The sequence below is a fragment of the Equus asinus genome, chromosome 10 (assembly GCF_041296235.1).
Source record: "Equus asinus isolate D_3611 breed Donkey chromosome 10, EquAss-T2T_v2, whole genome shotgun sequence".
Taxonomy (NCBI): domain Eukaryota; kingdom Metazoa; phylum Chordata; class Mammalia; order Perissodactyla; family Equidae; genus Equus; species Equus asinus.
In genome coordinates, this window is record NC_091799.1 from 46,723,731 (window position 1) to 46,743,716 (window position 19,986).

General features: G+C 42.7%; 1 protein-coding gene across 3 annotated transcripts in view; it reads left to right on the plus strand.

Moving 5' to 3' along the window:
* Nucleotides 1–978: 978 nt before the first annotated feature.
* ZBTB5 (zinc finger and BTB domain containing 5) overlaps nucleotides 979–19,986 on the plus strand; it is a 37,652-nt gene continuing 18,644 nt past the window's right edge. Inside the window, exon 1 of one of the 3 annotated variants that reach the window (XM_014861151.3) lies at nucleotides 979–1,203. Coding sequence is in view for 1 of the 3 variants with exons in the window: in XM_014861149.3 (XP_014716635.1) it covers nucleotides 1,660–1,730 (71 nt within the window). In the remaining 2 variants the exon portion in view is untranslated. The other 2 variants (XM_014861149.3, XM_014861152.3) reach the window with 2 other exon arrangements.

The following is a 19,986-nucleotide window of genomic DNA, read 5'->3' on the forward strand; positions in this document are numbered from 1 at the left end:
TCTGAAAAAGTGAAGTGCCCCATTTTCAAAATAGCTCCCATTCGCTGGGCCTGCCGGTCCCGGAGCCCCGCCGGGCCCCTCGCGGCTCTTCCTCTCCCCTCTGCACCGGGCGGACGGCTCTTCCCCGGCTCGGGGCCCGGAGCCTGCCCTTTTCGACGGCGGCCCACAGGGTTTCCAGCGTTGTTTTGGAGGCTTGGTCCCGGAGCCTGCAGGCCTGTTGGACCCGCGGCGCCGAACGCGGAGCCCCGGGCCGGTCGGGAGCCGGCACACTCCGCAGGCGCCGGCGCCGGGACCGGAAGAGGGGCAGAGCGGACACAGCCGTCAGACGGCCGGCACTGCTGGTTCAGCTTTTTCAGCCTGGATTTTGGCTTAATTCAACCCAAGAACGTCTTGGAATTTCATTTTCTTTTTTCCAAAGTCTACGAGGTGGGAACTGAATCTCGACCCGGGTGCGTGTGCGGGTTCCCGAAGAGAACTCGCTTGGGCCAGGGCGCCGGGAGTCCCCGCAGCCGAGCGCGGAGAAAACCTCCGGGCCCAGTGCCCGGGGGACGCGCCACTCTGGGGCCCATCGACCGCTCGCGCAGCCCGCAGGCCGGCGTGACTCCGACTGGCGCAGCGAGGCGGAAAAACGGCTGCCCTCAGCCGCGACGGTCGCCGACGGACAGCGGCACACAGGGCTCCTCTGCAGTCCAACCTGCCCCGCCACATCCCGCCTTAAAAGGCGTTTGACAACAGTCTACATTGTTGCACGGCAAACGGTGATTGGCCACAGCGCTCACGGATTCGGTCGGTAGTAAACACGGAGAGGCTCCTGGGACCGTGGATTGGTCACCGAGCCGGCGGCCGAGTAAATGCCTCCGCACCCCGCGCGCCGGCTGGCTGCATTTCTGCTCGGCCCCGCCCCCGCCCCTGCTGATTGGTTGCACCTCGGCCGGCGGGGCGGAGGGGTGGAGGAGCCGGCGAGCTCGCATCGCGTCACTTCCGTTTGCTGTCTGCCGCCGCCGCGGTGTTCTCAGAGCGCGGCGGCGGGCGGCCTGAAGGAGCTGGGGGCCGAGAGGCGGGGTGGGCGGGGCTGGGCGGAAGCGGGAGGAAATCCCATCACGGAGACGCCGGCCTGGACGTTCCCGCCTCCGACACTGTCGGGTCGGGTCGGAGAAGGGTCACCACCTCCTCCAGCGACAAGGGGGGCGGAGCCCGGCGCAGGTGAGGCGACCCTGTCAGCGGGAGCGGCGGTGGCGCGCGCGCTCACGTGCGGACGGTTGCGCTGCGGGACGCGTCGGGGCGCGCGCGGCGTCCCCCAGCCGGTCTTTCTGAGGGGTATTGTTACCCTGCGTGGCGGAGGGGCCGGGCGCGTTCTTCTGCGCAGGCGTCCCCCGTGTCCCGACGCCAGGCTGTCTCCTGCCGGCTGGGGCGGGGGCTCTGGCACCCCCGGATCGCGGGCGGACGGCGCTGTTTCCCGGGATGGGGCAGGAAAGGCCTCCCGGCCCAGCGCCTGGCGGGGTGAAGACAGGCCCTATCCCGCTACGGGATGGGGTCGGGTGGCTCCCATGCGCCCGGCCTCGGTCTCCTTGAGCGACGAGGTTTGTGTCGCTAGAGCAAGGCCGAGGCGGCCGGGGTCGCAGGCGGCGGTGCCCCGGAGGGGCGGAGCAGTGCTGTGGAATGCCCGGCTTGTCGTCCGGGGACGAGTGGTGGTGGCGTTGGTTGCAGGCCGAGGGGCGTGGGGGGCGGAGGTGAGACGCGGCGCCCTTTGGGGGCCGGGCGGGTTGGTACCGAAGCCGGGAGTGCCGCGGGCCGGAGGGCGGGGGGCTTGCTGCGCCGTCGGGTCCGCGTTCCGGCGTAGTCGGGGTACGTGGAAGCTGGTTTCCCTATAGGGGACCAGTTGTGAATATCCTATTGGGAGGAAAATTTTGTGTTAAATGCACAGTGAAGTCTTGATTACCAAGTAGTATGCTCCGGTTCTGAGTAATTAGAATAGAAGAAACCCTTCACCTTCAAGAGCTGAAACAGTTTCTCAAAATGTGTCCACATGCTGTTCAGTTGTAGTGAGCAGAAGGCGCTGCATCGCGGGGGGCCCTCTCCTGAGAGGCGAAGAGAAGGCCGTGCCTCGGTGCTGGGTGACGCGGGGGCGGTGCCGTGGCTCTTTAAAGAGGGTGGGCGGGGTTCCCTTCGCTGCTGGACGGCTTGCTTTTCGTTGCCAAGGCCTCGCGATTTCGTGGGGAGGGCGGTGGGCAGTAGGCAGGAGAGCAGAGGCGGGGGAAGTTTGGAGAAAAGCCCCTGAACCGAGGGAAGGCCTCCCGCTGTTGCTTTAAGCCCCTGTGGAGATCCCGGCGACCCTGGGAAGACCGGCCCGGCCACCGCCGCTGGCTTGGTGACTGACCTGTTCGGGGCCCTTGGGTTTTGCTGAATAAATGAGCCAGGACTTTTTAAAGAGTCCTGAACTCAACTTGTTTTCGCTTGCTTTCTTTCTCCTAAAAATTGTGTCACTACATTGTATAGTTAGCTGGGTATACTCGCAAGCTGTTTTCTGGTTAATTGAGGTGTCTCGAGCAGAATTCTGAAAGTGATAAAATTGGGAAGAAAAGCATCTTGTAGTGGGGTGTTTTCCTGAATTTAGAGGTCCATGCTCTCAAAAGAGACTTTGGCACAAGATTATCACCAGTTGACGTGAATTGGAGTTTTTGGTGTGGATAAGACTTAAAAATATCCTCCGTACGGTGAGATATGATATAGCTTGCTGTAGAGCTGGCACAGAATCTTGAATCTGCCTCAGTTTTCCTTGGAAAGAGAAAAGAAAAACCCAAGGTATTGATTCCATATTAGGTTTCAACTTTTTTTAAAATGTAAATTTGTTGTAAACAAACACTTTTCCCCTCTGTCAGTTTTAAGGATGTAAATCATACGCTCTTTTGCTGTACCTGACACTTCTCAAATATGGATGCCGTCTAGTGGAGCCAGTTTTTGTCAGTGTAGCAGGTGGAGTGGAATGTAACACTACACTGTAGCTTTTGTCTAAATGTGAAGTGAACTGCTCATATGCTCAAAGACCAGCTGTTTCTGAGGGAACTATTGCTCTTTACGGTTGTTTTCATCACTGAATAGTGGCTTTAATCTCAAGATTCAATTTTGGGGAGTGACTTTCATTTGATTAATTATACATATAATTGCTAAAAGCTTTGATTTATATTTCCGACAGCTCAAACATTAGGAATATGTGTTGGAGTGTGACTTTATTGTAATATACTAGGTGTAAATAGATTACTGTCGTAGTATCCAAGATTATTTTCTCTGTAGGTAATTTTCCTTCTGATCTCCTATATATTTGGGTGATAGTGTTTAAGGTTCCAGTACTTCCTTGATTCTAAACCACATTTTGTTCATATTTTAATCTTGAAACGATGCCATAAGCAAGCATTATGCCATAGCTTAATTGGCAGTTTTTTTTCCTTTCCTAATGTTACATAAAATAATGTTGTATTTCATAGTCATTGGCATCTTAGATTTAATGAAATTTGATACAGTTGAAAGACGTTTGTATTCATTGTAATTGTAACCAGTTAATTTTCCAAATGTGCCTTTGTACTCTGAAGGAGTTTCTTGTTGAAAGGAATCTTATTGGAAGTGAAATTTTTTTCTTTTATAAATGGAAATTAACAAATACAGTGTTTTGTTATAAACTTTAAAGTATGATTGGGTGGTGGGTCAGCTCTTTGGAAATTTTACTTGGTAGTCTGTTACTTTGTGTACATGATAAGTTTACAAATGCTTTATTTCCAACGTCTTAAGTTTAAAATGATTAGGGTGAATTGCTCCCCCTTTTCTTCTGTATGTGATATTGTTGACTTGGTGTGATTGATTTTTCAGTACCTCTTAATTAGTCAACTATAAAAGTCTGCTCGGTTGTCTTCCTCTAAAAATGCAAGACGTTCAATGTTTTAGTACTTCTGTTTTCGTCTCTCCTGCAGAGAGGATTTGAGGAAGGACAGGGAGAAGAAAACCCATTGTTTTGAGGTTCAGTTGTGAGAGAAACCCACAGATAATACAAAAATCTAAACACGCTTGGTAACATACATTGTATTCTTTATTTTGAGTAGAACATCAAAAGCAACTCAACAGGTAAAGTATTAGTCACTTGCTGAACACTTGATTTGATGAATGATTCAGAACTAAAGAAATAGACTGCTTTGAAGGTAAACTAGGTATAAGAAATCAAATCCATTTTTCATCTTCTCTGCTGGAAAGGCACCATCAGTAATAGCATTCCAATGTTTTGGCATAGCTTTCTTCTTCATAAAAGTTTAGTTTTTTTAATTAAGAAATATGTTTCTTGATCTGTTGGGTAAAAGGCAATGGAAGCTGTTTTTAAAAATTACTGAAAAGGCTGTGAGAGGGGGGCAACTGGGATGGGTGGCAGGCAGCATTTTCTAAATAATAGAGGGAAAATATATTTAGACTTCTTAAACAGATGTTAAAATAGATATAGTCTCAGATTTATAAGCAGCTAAAAGAAGCCATCGATAGTTGGTTTCTGTGGATTTTTGGATGTCTTTGTGAAGTTTGTATGATCTTTAGAGTGGTAACTGGCTACACATGTTCTTTTATGTAGATAATCAGCCAGCTGGCTCTTCATTTTCTTATTTAATGTTTTTTTAAAATTTTAATTTAATTTTTTTTCCTTTTTCTCCCCAAAGCCCCCCGGTACATAGTTGTATATTCTTCGTTGTGGGTCCTTCTAGTTGTGGCATGTGGTTTGATGAGCAGTGCCATGTCTGCGCCCAGGATTCGAACCAACGAAACACTGGGCCGCCTGCAGCGGAGCGCGCAAACTTAACCCCTTGGCCACGGGGCCAGCCCCAATTTAATTTAATTTTTAAAATTCATTTTAACTTTTAGAAAATGTAGTACCCGAGAAAGGGAAATTTCTAGGTCAGTTACAGTGTAAATGTAAAATTCTAAACAGGATAAAGCAGTGAAATTTGTCGTAAATTATTTTGAAGTTTAAATGTCTTCAGACTCTGTCATTAAGTGACTGTCTTGGGCATGCCCATCTTTCAGACAGCACTCTGCTGGTGGGCCGCCACCCTGACAGACCACTTCCCTAACAGGGTTGGGTGGGCCAAGATTTTCCCCCTTCAACAAGTGACCCTGCTGCCAGGAATGTATTCTGTCACCCTTCCCTTCTCCCCAGAGCTCTGATCCCTGATTCTTGTTGGGCACCAGCCTCATGTAAGGCAGGGTTGGGGAGGAGCCATGGCAGGGGGCAGTGGGAGGAGAAGGCATCTCCTGACCTTCCAAACCGGGCTCTCTCGGCAGTGATGAAGGCTTGGCAGTGTGGTCTGTGGTGGCGGCATGTGGCATTGGCAGCAAGGGTGGGTTTGAGTAAGAGAGGAGAAGAAAAACCCCTTCCTGCCACCTCTTCCAGAACCTTTGCTCCAATTGTCACTCCCTTAGCTGTTATTTTACACACCTGCCTTTTCACTCTCACCTCCAGTCCTTGACCCTGAACCTGCTTTTCAGCTTCATGCCCTAAACTCCTCCCAGTCTCCTTCCAGTCTTCCTAGTCTTTGCTCACACTCTTTACTACATACTCTCTCTGCTCTAAGTATCCTGTCATCAGCCTCCTGGCCCGTGGCTTACTGGGGGCTGTCCCGTTACTGCAAAGTGAGGATTCATAGTTGGACCTAGGTTCATATCTCCTCACCTTCGCTTCCAGTACTAGTTGGGTGATGTTGGTCCTAGACATGGGGAGGACAGTCAGTGCTTGACAGTCATCCATAAGAGAGAAAGTATGTAAAGAACCTGCAGATCCTGGCTCTTAATAGGCATCCAGCCCTTTCATGCCACCCAGCCAACCCTCTACCACCCAACTATAGTAGTAAGTGTGGTGCGGTTACTTACACTGCACTGGTGCTTTGACAATTTGCTACCCTAGTAACAGGTTAAAGGCATACTTTGTGAGTGATCCTGGAAGATCACTTTTTTTTGCTGAAAAAATTATTGCTGAGAAAATGCTAGGCAATTTATTTTGCAAACTTGAGTAGCACAATATATGTATAAATTGAAGGCTGTCTTTACACTAAAGTCTCATTTATCTTATATTTTGGAAGACTGAGATGCTCCAAAAATGCATTTTCCATATATGTGAAACTTATCTACTTAAGTGGTTTTCAAACTTTTTGATCTCAGGATTCCTTTGCACATTTATTGCACATTTAAAAATTATTGATGACTCCAAACAGCTTTTTTTGTGAGTCATAGCTTTCAGTATTTAACATGTTAGAAACTAAAATTGAGGAAAAAACTTTATTCATTCATCAGAAATAATAAATCCATTTTTTGTTAACATAAATATGTTCCAAAATAAATAGTGAAAAGAATAACATTTAAGAAAAATAATAAACTACTTTTTAGAACACTTTGTGAAGATAGTACAGAGAGTTCCCATATACCCACACCCAGTTTCCCCATGATTAACATCTTACATTAGTGTGACACATTAGTTATAACTAGTGAAACATTATTGATACATTTGTATTAACTAAGGTCCATTCTTGATTCAGGTTTCCTTAGTTTTTACCTCTTGTTCTTTTTCTTTTCGAAGACCTCATTGAAGATAGCACATTATGTTAGTCATCTTATCTCTTTAGGATCCTCTTGACTGTGAGTTTCTCCTACTTTCCTTGTTTCCGGTGACTTTGATGGTTTTGAGGAGCACTGGTGAGATATTTTGCAGAAGTCCCTCAATTGGGATTTGTGTGATGTTTTTCTCATGGTTGGACTGGGTTATGGGTTTTGGAGGGGGAAGACCACAGAGGTAAAGTGCCATTCTCATCACATCAACATGTGATGCATACTGTCAACATGATTCATCACCGTTGCTGTTGCCCTTGGTCACCTGGCTGAGATAGAGTTTGTCAGATTTCTCCAGTGTAAAGTTACTCTTTTCCCCACCCTTTCCATATTGCACTCTGGAAGGAAGTCATTCTTCACAGCCCACACTTTAGGAGTGGGGAGTTATGCTCCATTTCCTTGAGGACAGAGTATGTACCTAAATTTTTTGGAATTCTTGTGCACAGGAGATTTGTCTCCTTTTCCATTTATTTAATCATTTATATCAGTATGAACCTATGAATATTTATTTTATACTTTGGGTTATAATCCAATACTATTTTTTTATCTTCTTAACCAAAATCTTCTATCTTTGGCCTTTGAGAGCACTTTCTTCTGTTGGGTCCTATGTCACTTTCACATACTCCCATTGTCTCATTTGTTTGTTTGAAGTACTCCCTTATTTCTGGCACTGCAAGATTCTGCAGGCCTATCTTGTATGTTTCCTGCCCCAGTCCTAGAATCAGCCATTTCTCCAAGGAGCGCTGGTCCTTTTTATTAGAGAATAGTATTTGAAACCAAGATCTGGACATCGGGAATGTTCAGAGTGACATTATTTTATGTTTTTTTGCAAATCTCTTTAATGTCTAACTTAATACAAGGCAGGTGGATTCCCATACTTGCTTCTGTATTCAATTTATTGTGATGTACTCTTTTTTTTAAAAATAATTTTTTATTGAGTTAATGATAGGTTACAATCTTGTGAAATTTCAGTTGTACATTCTTGTTTGTCAGTCGTGTTGTAGGTGCACCCCTTCATCCTTTGTGCCCACACCCCACCCCACCTTTCCCATGGTAGCCACTAATCTGTTCTCTTTGTCTGCATTTTTAAATTCCTCATATGAGTGGAGTCATACAGAGATTGTCCTTCTCTATCTGGCTTATTTCACTTAACATAATTCTCTCAAGGTCTATCCATGTTGTTGCAAATGGGATGATTTTGTTCGTTTTTACGGTTGAGTAGTATTCCATTGTATATATACACCACATCTTCTTTATCCAGTCACCTGTTGGTGGGCACTTAGGTTGCTTCCACGTATTGGCTATTGTAAATAATGCTGCAGTGAACACTGGGGTACATGGGACTTTTGGAATTGCTGACTACAAGCTCTTTGGATAGATACCCAGTAGTGGGATAGCTGGATTGTGTGGTAGTTCTATTTTTAATTTTTGAGGCATCTCCATACTGTTTTCCATAGTGGCTGCACCAGTTTGCATTCCCACCAACAGTGGATGAGGGTTCCTTTTTCTCCACAACCTCTCCAACATTTGTTACTATTTGTTTTGGATATTTTTGCCAATCTAACGGGTGTAAGGTGATATCTTACTGTAGTTTTGATTTGCATTTCCCTGATGATCAGCGATGATGAACATCTTTTCATGTGCCCATTGGCCATCCGTATATCTTCTTTGGAGAAATGTCTATTCATGTCTCCTGCCCATTTTTTGATTGAGTTGTTTGATTTTTTGTTGTTGAGTTGTGTGAGTTCTTTATATGTTATGAATATTAACCCTTTGTCAGATGTATGACTTGCAAATATTTTTTCCCAGTTAGTGGGTTGTTTTTTTGTTTAAATCCTGTTTTCATTTGCCTTGAAGAAGCTCTTTAGTCTGATGAAGTCCCATTTGTTTATTCTTTCTATTGTTTCCCTTGTCTCAGAAGACATGGTGTTCGAAAAGATCCTTTTAATACTGATGTCAAAGAGTGTACTGCCTACATTTTCTCCTAGAAGCCTTATGGTTTCAGGTCTCAGCTTTAGGTCTTTGATCCATTTTGAGTTTATTTTAGTGAATGGTGAAAAAGAATGGTCAATTTTCATCTTTTACATGTGGCTTTCCAGTTTTCCCAGCACCATTTGTTGAAAAGACTTTCTTTTCTCCATTGTATGCCCTCAGCTCCTTTGTCGAAGATTAGCTGTCCATAGATGTGTGGTTTTATTTCTGGGCTTTCAATTCTGTTCCATTGATCTGTGCACCTGTTTTTGTACCAGTACCATGCTGTTCTGATTACTGTAGCTTTGTAGTATGTTTTGAAGTCAGGGATTGTGATGCCTCCAGCTTTGTTCTTTTTTCTCAGGATTGCTTTAGCAATTCGGGGTCTTTTGTTGCCCCATACGAATTTTAGGATTCTTTGTTCTAATTCTATAAAGAATGTCATTGGGAATCTGATTGGGATGGCGTTGAATCTGTAGATTGCTTTAGGTAGAACGGACATTTTAACTATGTTTATATGTTTATATAAACATATATATATATACTGTATATATATATATACCATACATATATATATACACTACATATATAAACTATGTGTATATGTTATAGTTATAGCTGCTGATTTATGTAAATTGATTTTATACCCTGCAACTTTGCTGTAGTTGTTGATTACTTCTAAACGTTTTCCAATGGCTTCTTTGGGGTTTTTTATGTATAAGACCATGTCGTCTGCAAACAGGGAGGGTTTCACTTCTTTCCACCCTATCTGGATTCCTTTTATTCCTTTTTCTTGCCTAATTGCTCTGGTCAAAACCTCCAGTACTACGTTAAATAAGAGTGGTGATAGAGGGTATCCTTGTCTCTTTCCTGTTTTCAGGGAGACGGCGCTCAGTTTTTGCCTGTTGAGTATGATGTTGGCTGTGGGTTTGTCATATATGGCCTTTATTATGTTGAGGTAGTTCCCTTCTATCCCTGTTTTGTTCAGAGTTTTTATCATAAATGGCTGTTGGATCTTGTCAAATGCTTTCTCTGCATCTATTGAGATGATCATGTGGTTTTTATTCCTCAGTTTGTTGATGTGGTATATAACATTGATTGACTTGCGGATGTTGAACCATCCCTGTGTCCGTGGTATGAATCCCACTTGATCATGATGTATGATCCTTTTGATGAATTGCTGAATTCAGGTTGCCAAAATTTTGTTGAGAATTTTTGCATCTGTGTTCATCAGCGATATAGGCCTGTATTTCTCCTTTTTCATGCTGTCCTTGTCAGGCTTTGGTATCAGCGTGATGTTGGCCTCGTAGAATGTGTTAGGAAGTGTTCCATCCTCCCTAATTTTTTGGAATAGCTTGAAAAGGATAGGTATTAAATCCTCTCTGAAAGTTTGGTAGAATTCCCCAGGAAAGCCATCTGGTCCTGGGGTTTTATTCTTGGGATGCTTTTGATTGCTGTTTCAATCTCTTTCCTTGTGATTGGTCTGTTCACATTGTCTGCTGCTTCTTGACTAAGCTTTGGGAGATTGTAGGAGTCCAAGAATTTATCCATTTTCCTCTAGGTTATCCATTTTGTTGGCATATAGTTTTTCGTAGTATTCTCTTATAATCCGTTGTATTTCTGCGGAGTCTGTTGTTATTTCTCCTCTTTCATTTCTGATTTTATTTGAGCTTTCTCTCTTTTTCTCTTTGTAAGTCTGGCTAGGGGTTTGTCAATTTTATTTATCTTCTCAAAGAACCAGCTCTTTGTTTCATTTATCCTTCCTACTGCCTTTTTTGTTTCAATAGCATTTATTTCTGCTCTGATTTTTATTATTTCTCTCCTTCTACTGACTTTGGGCTTTGTTTGTTCTTCTTTCTCTAATTCAGTTAGGTGTAGTTTAAGATTGCTTATTTGGGATTTTTCTTGTTTGTTAAGATGGTATGGCATGTTATCATTTTCATTTGTCTCCAGGTGTTTTTTGATTTCTTCTTTAATTTCTTCAATGATCCATTGCTTGTTCAATAGCATATTGTTTAGTCTCCACATCTTTGTGCCTTTCTCAGCTTTTTTCTTGTAATTAATTTCTAGCTTTATAGCACTATGATCGGAGAAGATGCTTGTTATTATTTCAGTTTTTTTTAATTTGTAGAGGCTTGCCTTGTTCCGCAACGTATGGTTTATCCTTGAGAATGTTCTATGCGCGCTTGAGAAGAATGTGTATTCTGCTGTTTTTGGATGAAGTGTTCTATATATGTCTATTAAGTCCAACTGTTTTAGCTTTTTGTTTAGCTCCACTGTTTCCTTGTTGATTTTCTGTCTGGATGATCTGTCCATTGATGTGAGTGGGGTGTTGAGGTCCCCTACTATTATTGTGTTATTTTTGACATCTTCTTTTAGGTTTGTTAATAGTTGCTTTATGTATTGTGATGTACTCTTGATTAAAGTATACCAAGAAAAGTCCAGCATCATACAAATATGTAGTTGGAAAAGAGAGGAGTATTTTAGTAGTTTTTTCAGGTAATTTTGGATATGCTATTTTTTTTCCTATGGAAGATTAACCGTGAGCTAAGATCTGTTGCCAGTCCTCCTCTTTCTTTCCTTGAGGAAGATTAGCCCTTAGCTCACACCTGTGCCAATCTTCCTCCACTTTTTGTATGTGGGTCACTTTTTGTATGTGGGTCATCACCACAGCATGACTTATGGGTGGTGTCAGTTCACACCTGGGATCCAAACCTGTGAACCTGGGCCATTGAAGAGGAGCATGTGAACTTAACCACTACGCCACTGGGCTGGCCCTGGATGTGCTTTTCTGATACTATAACAAGACTCGGCAAATGGTATTTTCTTAAGTGGTTAGTTGCAATGTGGAATCTGAAACCATATCAATGAACTTTTCATATTCAGTTACATTAAAATACATTAGTTTATATCTTGCACTTCGAATGAATTTTTTTACCCATATCTTATTTTGTAACATCGTGGTTATAACAGTGGTCATTTGGAAAATATTGATTCACTGAGCTATGCAGATCTTCCAAGTGTTAGCACATTTATTATACAATATTAAAAAAAAATCACATTTCATTAATATCACCAGTGATCTCATGAAAAGGGTTTGCAAGTTGGGAAACTGTCAAGTTCACAGTGACAGATACACATTTTCAAAAATTCTAATTTTCTCCTGAAAGCTTGAATTTTATCATAGGCAACAAATACCCTAAGTTGTTTTCCTTGAAATGCAATCTCATTTCATTCATTTTCAAGAAAATGTCTGGCACATACTCAAATCTGAATAACCATAGTTTGTCATTTGTTCTTCAAGTTATAATGGTGTTCCATGAAAACAGTTATTTCAGCTTACAACTCAGAAATTGCACAAATATCTGGGGGGATGTCACCAAGATGGCAGCGTGAGTAGTTTTCTTTGTCTCTCCCCCTTGGAATCTACAACTAATTGGACATTCATCGCTTAACAAAGGATATCCATATAGCATCTCAGGATGCCTGAGACACCCGTGCTGCTATATATTGGAAGGCGGACGGACTTCCCCCTGGGAGGAGGTGGAGATAGGTGAAAACTCTCCAATCCCAACCCCTGAACAGCCTAGTACCTGCAAGCGGCTTTCTTCCAGCGGACGCCCCCAGAACATTGCCACACACCAAGGGCAGGAGGGTGCGCACACCAGAGGAGCAACAGTGGAAACAGGTGACCACAGCCCTACCTAAGCCCCCCGCGATTACACCTAAGCCCAGGGGGAAACTCCAGGGTCCCACACCAGAGGCGGCAGGGAAAACCTCTACTCGCCATTAGCAGAGAGGCCCCGCCCAGCATCCACAGCGCCGAGAGGCTCCCGAAGAGACTCCCAAACGGGGCAGCAGCCCGCCAGCCGCCGCCGCCGATCTCACAGACTGTGGCTGGCGCCCGGTCAGGGCACGGGGCTACCGGAGATCTCCTGGGAGAGGACTGGGGCTGGGTGGAGTTCCAGCGGCCGGCTCCATGGCCCAGGGGGGAACTCCAGGGTTCCGTTCTGGCAGCAGGGAAAGCCTCTACTTGCCACTAGTGGAGAGGCTCTGCCCAGCATTCAGAATGCTGGGAGGGTCCCAAAGAGGAGAATCCCAGGCAGGGCAGCAGCTGGCCAGCCGCCACTGAACTCACGGTCTCCAGCTGTCCCCCAGACAGGGCAAGGGGCTCCCCAAGATCCTGGGGGAGAGGACTGGGGCTGGGTGGAGTTCCAGCGCCCCGGCTCCGTGGCCCAGGGGGAAACTCTACAGTCTCACAGCAGCCTCAGCGAAAGCCTCTGCACAGCACTAGTAGAGAGCCCCTTCCCAGCAACCACAAGGCTGGAAGACCCTGGGACAAAAGTAGCATAGCTAGGTGAGCTAACCACAGACTGCAGAAGATGCCCATAGCTCTGCTGTGACCTATAGTGGACAAGTGAGATTTTGTGGGCGCTGACAGTGACAGAGCTGCAAATATAGGTGATCCTGCCCCTGGCCGCTGGGAAAGCCCATAACACCGCTGCAGACCCTAAGGAGGGAGCATGGCTAGGTGGTCTACAACAGTAGGCACCAGCAGCCTGAAGCCCCCTTGTGACTGCCCCCACAGCTGAAGAGGGACCCCACAGGACCACTGTGACTACGAGGAGGGGCCCAGGCCCAGTTAGCAACAGCTGATAGGGTTCCTGGTCAGTGCAGTATAAACAGCTGTTCCCCCACCAAACCAGTAGAAACAAGTACAAGCAGTAACTAAACTCTATCTCTATGCGGAGGCACAAATCTACACCATCAAGCAACATGAAAAAATATATTAAATCTCCAGAACAGAAGGAAAATGACAAATACCCAGAAAACAATCCCAAAGACAATGAAATATATAACCTAAATGACAATGACTTCAAAACAGCCATCATTAAAAAGCTCAATGAGTTAAAAAAGAATTCAGATAGACAACTCAACGAGTTCAGGAGCTATGTCACAAAAGAGTTTGATACTATAAATAAGAACCAAACAGAAATACTGGAAATGAAGAACACAATAGAGGAGATTAAGAAAAATCTAGACGCACTGAACAGTAGGGCCGATAATATGGAGGACAGAATTAGCAATTTGGAAGATAGGAATATAGAAATGCTGCAGGCAGAGGAGGACAGAGAACTAAGACTAAAAAGAAATGAAGAAACTCTCTGAGAATTATCTGACTGAATTAGGAGATGCAACGTAAGGATTATAGGTATACCAGAGGAAGAAGAGAAGAAGGGGGCAGAAAGCCTGTTCAAAGGAATAATGGCTGAGAACTTCCCAAACCTGGGGAGAGAGATGGAACTTCATGTGATAGAAGCCAATAGATCTCCAAACTTTATCAATGCAAGAAGCCCAACCCCAAGGCATATAGTAGTGAAGCTAGCAAAAGTCAACGACAAGAGAAAATACTAAGGGCAGTCAGGCAGAAGAAAATAACCTACAAAAGAACCCCCATAAGGCTATCAGCAGATTTCTCAGCAGAAATTTTACAGGATAGAAGAGAGTGGAATGATATATTCAAAACTCTGAAGGATAAAAACCTGCAGCCAGGAATACACTACCCAGCAAAAATATCCTTCAAATACGATGGAGAAATAAAAACTTTCCCAGATAAACAACAATTAAGGGAGTTCATTGCCACAAAACCTCCTCTTCAAGAAATGCTCAGGAAAACACTCATACCTGAAAAATCAAAAAAAGGAAAGGGGCTACAAAACCAAGAGCAAAGGAGAAAAGTAGAAGGACAATAACAGAAAGTAGCAGCTCTCCATCAGAACAGGTTAGCAAGAGTTAAACAAAACATTAAAGATAAAAGGAAGGGAAACACCCAGAATAAATGTAACCTTGTCATTTTAACCACAAACTCACAACACAAGAAAGAAGGGGAAAAATCTGACAATAACAACCTAGAGGGGAAGAGAAAAGGGATAGAAGGTTTTAATTTAAGGAAATAAAAGGCTATCAGAAAATGGAGTATCTCATCTATGAAATGTTTTATACTAACCATCTGGTAACCACTAAACAAATAACAAGAACAAAGACACAAATTACAAATAACGCACCCAATACAGAAATTTACATAGCTGAATTAGTAATCCAAAAATCATGGGACGAGAAACAAAGGAAATGCAAGAGAACCGGAAAACAAGAGATAAAATGGCAGCCGGAGGCCCCCACATTTCAATAATCACTCTAAATGTAAATGGATTGAACTCTCCAATCAAAAGACACAGAGTGCCAGGATGGATCAAAGAACAAGACCCAACAATATGCTGCCTCCAGGAAACATACCTCAGCCCCAAAGACAAACACAGACTCAGAGTGAAGGGATGGAAGACAATACTCCAAGCTAATAATGAGCAAAAGAAAGCAGGTGTCACTATACTAATATCAGACAAAGTTGACTTCAAAGCAAAACAGATAAAGAAAGACAGAGGGACAGTATATAATGATAAAAGGGACTCTCCACCAAGAAGACATAACACTTATAAATATATATGCACCCAACACAGGAGCATCAAAATTTGTAAAGCAACTCCTAACAGAACTAAAAGAAGACATCAACAACAATACAATAATAGTAGGGGACCTCAAGACCCCATTAACACCAATGGATAGGACATCCAGACAGAAAATCAACAAGGAAATAATAGAATTAAATGAAAAATTAGACCAGATGGACTTAATAGATATACATAGAACACTTCATCCAAAAACAGCAGGTTACACATTTTTCTCAAGTGCGCATGGAACATTCTCAAGAATAGACCATATTTTGGGGAACAAAGCAAGCATCAATAAATACAAGAGAGTTGAAATAATATCAAGCATCTTTTCTGATCATGATGCTATGAAACTAGAAATCAACTACAAGAATAAAGCAGAGAAAGGTGCAAAAATGGAAACTAAACAACACACTACTGAACAAACAACGGATTATTGAAGAAATTAAAGAAGAAATCAGATATTATCTGGAGACAAATGAAAATGAGAACACGTCATACCAAATCATTTGGGATGCAACAAAAGCAGTCCTAAGAGGGAAATTCATTGCAATACAGGCTCACCTCACTAAACAAGAAAAAGCTCACATAAGCAACCTCAAACGACACCTAACAGAACTAGAAAAAGAAGAACAAACAAAGCCCAGAGTCAGTAGAAGGAGAGAAATAATAAAAATAAGAGCAGAAATAAATGATATTGAAACAAAAAAGACAGTAGAAAGGGTCAATGAAACAAAGAGTTGGTTCTTCGAAAAAATTAACAAAATCGACAAACCCTTAGCCAGACTCACCAAGAAAAGAAGAGAGAAATCTCAAGTAAATAAAATTAGGAATGAGAGAGGAGAAATCACAACAGATACCAAAGATGTACAAGGGCTCATAAGAGAATACTATGAAAAACTATATGCCAACAAATTGAACAACCTAGAAGAAATGGACAAATTCCTGGACTCTTAACAACCTCCCCAAACTGAATCAGGAAGAAATGGAGAATCTGAATAGGCCAATCACAAGTAAAGAAATAGAAATGGTAATCAAAAACCTCCCCAAAAATAAGAGTCCAGGACCAGATGGCTTCTCTGGAGAATTCTGCCAAACATTCAAAGAAGATTTAATACCTATCCTTCTCAAACTATTCCAGAAAATTGAGGAAGATGGAGTACTCCCTAACACATTCTATGAAGCCAACATCACTCTGATCCCCAAACCTGACAAGGACAACACAAAGAAGGAGAACTACAGGCCGATATCACTGATGAACGTAGATGCAAAAATCCTCAACAAAATTCTGGCAAACCGAATACAGCAATACATCAAAAAGATTATACACCATGATCAAGTGGGATTTATACCAGGGACACAGGGATGGTTCAACATCCGCAAGTCAATCAACATGATACACTACATTAACAAAATGAGAAACAAAAACCACATGATCATCTCAATAGATGCAGAGAAAGCATTCGACAAGATCCAACACCCATTTATGATAAAAACACTCAATAAAATGGGTATAGAAGGAAAGTACCTCAACATAATAAAGGCCATGTATGACAAACCCACAGCCAACATCATACTCAATGGACAAAAACTGAAAGCCATCCCTCTGAGGACAGGAACAAGACAAGGGTGCCCACTTTCACCACTCCTATTCAACATAGTACTGGAGGTGTTGGCCAGAGCAATTCGGCAGGAAAAAGAAATAAAAGGAATCCAAATAGGCAATGAAGAAGTAAAACTCTCGCTGTTTGCAGATGACATGATCTTATATATAGAAAACCCCAAAGAATCAATAGGAAAACTATTAGAAACAATCAACAGCTACAGCAAAGTAGCAGGGTATAAAATCAACATACATAAATCAGTAGCATTTCTATACACTAACAATGAACTAACAGAAAAAGAACTCAAGAACTCAATCCCATTCACAATCGCAATGAAAAGAATAAAATACCTTGGGATAAACTTAACCAAGGAAGTGAAAGATTTATACAATGAAAACTACAAGACTTTCTTGAAAGAAATTGATGACAACATAAAGAGATGGAAAGACATTCCATGCACATGGATTGGAAGAATAAACATAGTTAAAATGTCTGTTCTACCTAAAGCAATCTAGAGATTCAACACTATCCCAATCAGAATCCCAATGACATTCTTTACAGAAATTGAACAAAGAATCCTAAAATTCATATGGGGCAACAAAAGACCGCGAATTGCTAAAGCAATCCTGAGTACGAAAAACAAAGTCGGAGGCATCACAATCCCTGATTTCAAAACATACTACAAAGCTACAGTGATCAGAACAGCATGGTACTGGTACAAAAACAGGTGCACAGGTCAATGGAACAGAATTGAAAGCCCAGAAATAAAACCACACATCTGTGGACAGCTAATCTTCAACAAAGGAGCAGAGGGCCTACAATGGAGAAAAGAAAGTCTCTTTAACAAATGGTGCTGGGAAAACTGGAGAGCCACATGTAAAAGATTGAAAATTGACCATTCTTTTTCACCATTCACAAAAAAAAACTCAAAATGAATCAAAGACCTAAAGATTAGGCCTGAAACAATAAGTCTTCTAGAAGAGAATATAGGCAGTATACTCTTTGACATCAGTTTCAAAAGAATCTTTTCGGACACCATAACTCCTCAGATGAGGGAAACAATAGAAAGAATAAACAAATGAGACTTCCTCAGACTAAGGAGCTTCTTCAAGGCAAGGGAAAACAGGATTGAAACAAAAAAAAAGCCCACTAATTGGGAAACAAATATTTACAAGCTACTTATCTGACAAAGGGTTAATCTCCATAATATATAAAGAACTCACACAGCTCAACAACAAAAAAACAACCCAATCAAAAAATGGGCAGAGGACATGAACAGACATTTCTCCAAAGAAGATATAAGGATGGCCAATAGACACATGAAAAGATGCTCATCATCACTAATCATCAGGGAAATGCAAATCAAAACTACACTAAGATATCACCTTACACCCGTTAGATTGGCAAGAATATCCAAAACCAAGAGCGACAACTGTTGGAGAGATTGTGGAGAAAAAGGAAGCCTCATCCGCTGTTGGTGGGAATGCAAACTGGTGCAGCCACTATGGAAAACAGTATGGAGATTTCTCAAAAAGTTAAAAATAGAAATACCTTATGACCCAGCCATTCCACTACTGGGTATCTATCCTAAGAACCTGAAATCAGCAATTCCAGGAATCCCATGCACCCCTATGTTCATCGCAGCATTATTTACAATAGCCAAGATGTGGAACCAACCTACATGCCCAGAAACTGATGATTGGATAAAGAAGATATGGTATATATACACAATGGAATACTACTCAGCCATAAAAAAGGACAAAATCGTCCCATTCGCATCAACATGGATGGACCTTGAGGGTATTATGTTAAATGAAATAAGCCAGACAGAGAAAGACGAACTCTATATGACTCCACTCATAGGTGGAAGTTAACATATAGACAAGGAGAACTGATCGGTGGTTACCAGGGAAAGGGGGGGGTGGGTGGGGGGAGGGCACAAAGGGGGAAGTGGTGTACCCACAACATGACTAACAATAATGTACAACTGAAATCTCACAAGGTTTTAAACTATCATAATCTTAATAAAAATATATATATATATAAAAATTGCACAAATATCCTTCCTTGAGACAACATTGTATTTTAGTATGCAGCACAGTCACTTCAAGTGTACTTCCAATTTCATCTTGCATAATATTAAAAAAACACATGTATTTAAGAATCGAGACTAAATAACAATAATAAAACCAAGAGATTAGATTCCCTGTAGAGTCAGGATTCTTGAGTAGTGGCAGTGTCCAGCACAGACAGAGACAGCATTTTGGCCAGATCCTTACTGCCCAGTTCAAGCTCAGATGTCCAGCCTTCCTGTCAATTCTGTGAGCAAACTAATAACCTTTCAGCAACTTACTTTTATACTTAGGTTAGCTAGAATCCATTTCTGTCGCTGCAGCCGAGAACCCTGACTGATACTGTGCTTAAACTTTAAAAGGTAGAGTTAAAAATTTTTTTGGTTGGAGGGGGAAGATTAGCCCTCAGCTAACTGCTGCCAATCCTCCTCTTTTTGCTGAGGAAGACTGGCCCTGAGCTAACATCCCTGTCCATTTTCCTCTACTTTATATGTGGGACGACTACCATAGCATGGCGTGCCAAGCGATGCCGTATCCACACCTGGGATCCAAACTGGCAAACCCTGGGCCACCGAAGCGGAACGTGTGCACTTAACCGCTGCGCCACCGGGCCAGCCCCAGAGTTACAATATTTTTTACAAAAGTTATCTGAAAAGTGATGATAGTCTTTAGTGCAAAATTATGTGCCTCGTGGTTAACTTTTCCAATGACTTGGATTAATCATTAACATCAGTTATGAGCGTTCACTCTCCAATACCTACGTCTCTAGCCTTACCTGCTCTTCAGCCAGTATGGACACATTGCTTCCCCCACCTCAGACCTCTCCCCACCTTTACCTCTGTCTAGAATGTACTTTACATCTCACTTTATCCAAATCCAAACCAATGCCTAGCTCTGTTGTCAGTGCCACCACGAAGCTGGAAATAACCTTTGCTTCCTCTGAGCCATCAAGTACATTTCATCTCTTATGTGGCACTTAATGCTTTCTACTTTGTCATATGGTTATTTGTGTATGTCTTGTTTCCACTAAGCACCTGTGACAGGACTGTGGCCATACAAATCTCTGTTCCACAGCACTTAACCTTGAATGAAGTGTAAGCACTTCAAAACGTTGGATGAATGAATTTGTGTGTGAAATATACAGGCACCTTCATGGCCTGTTGAGACCTCAAGGGCTGTGTAGCCCCTCCAGTACATGGCTCCAAG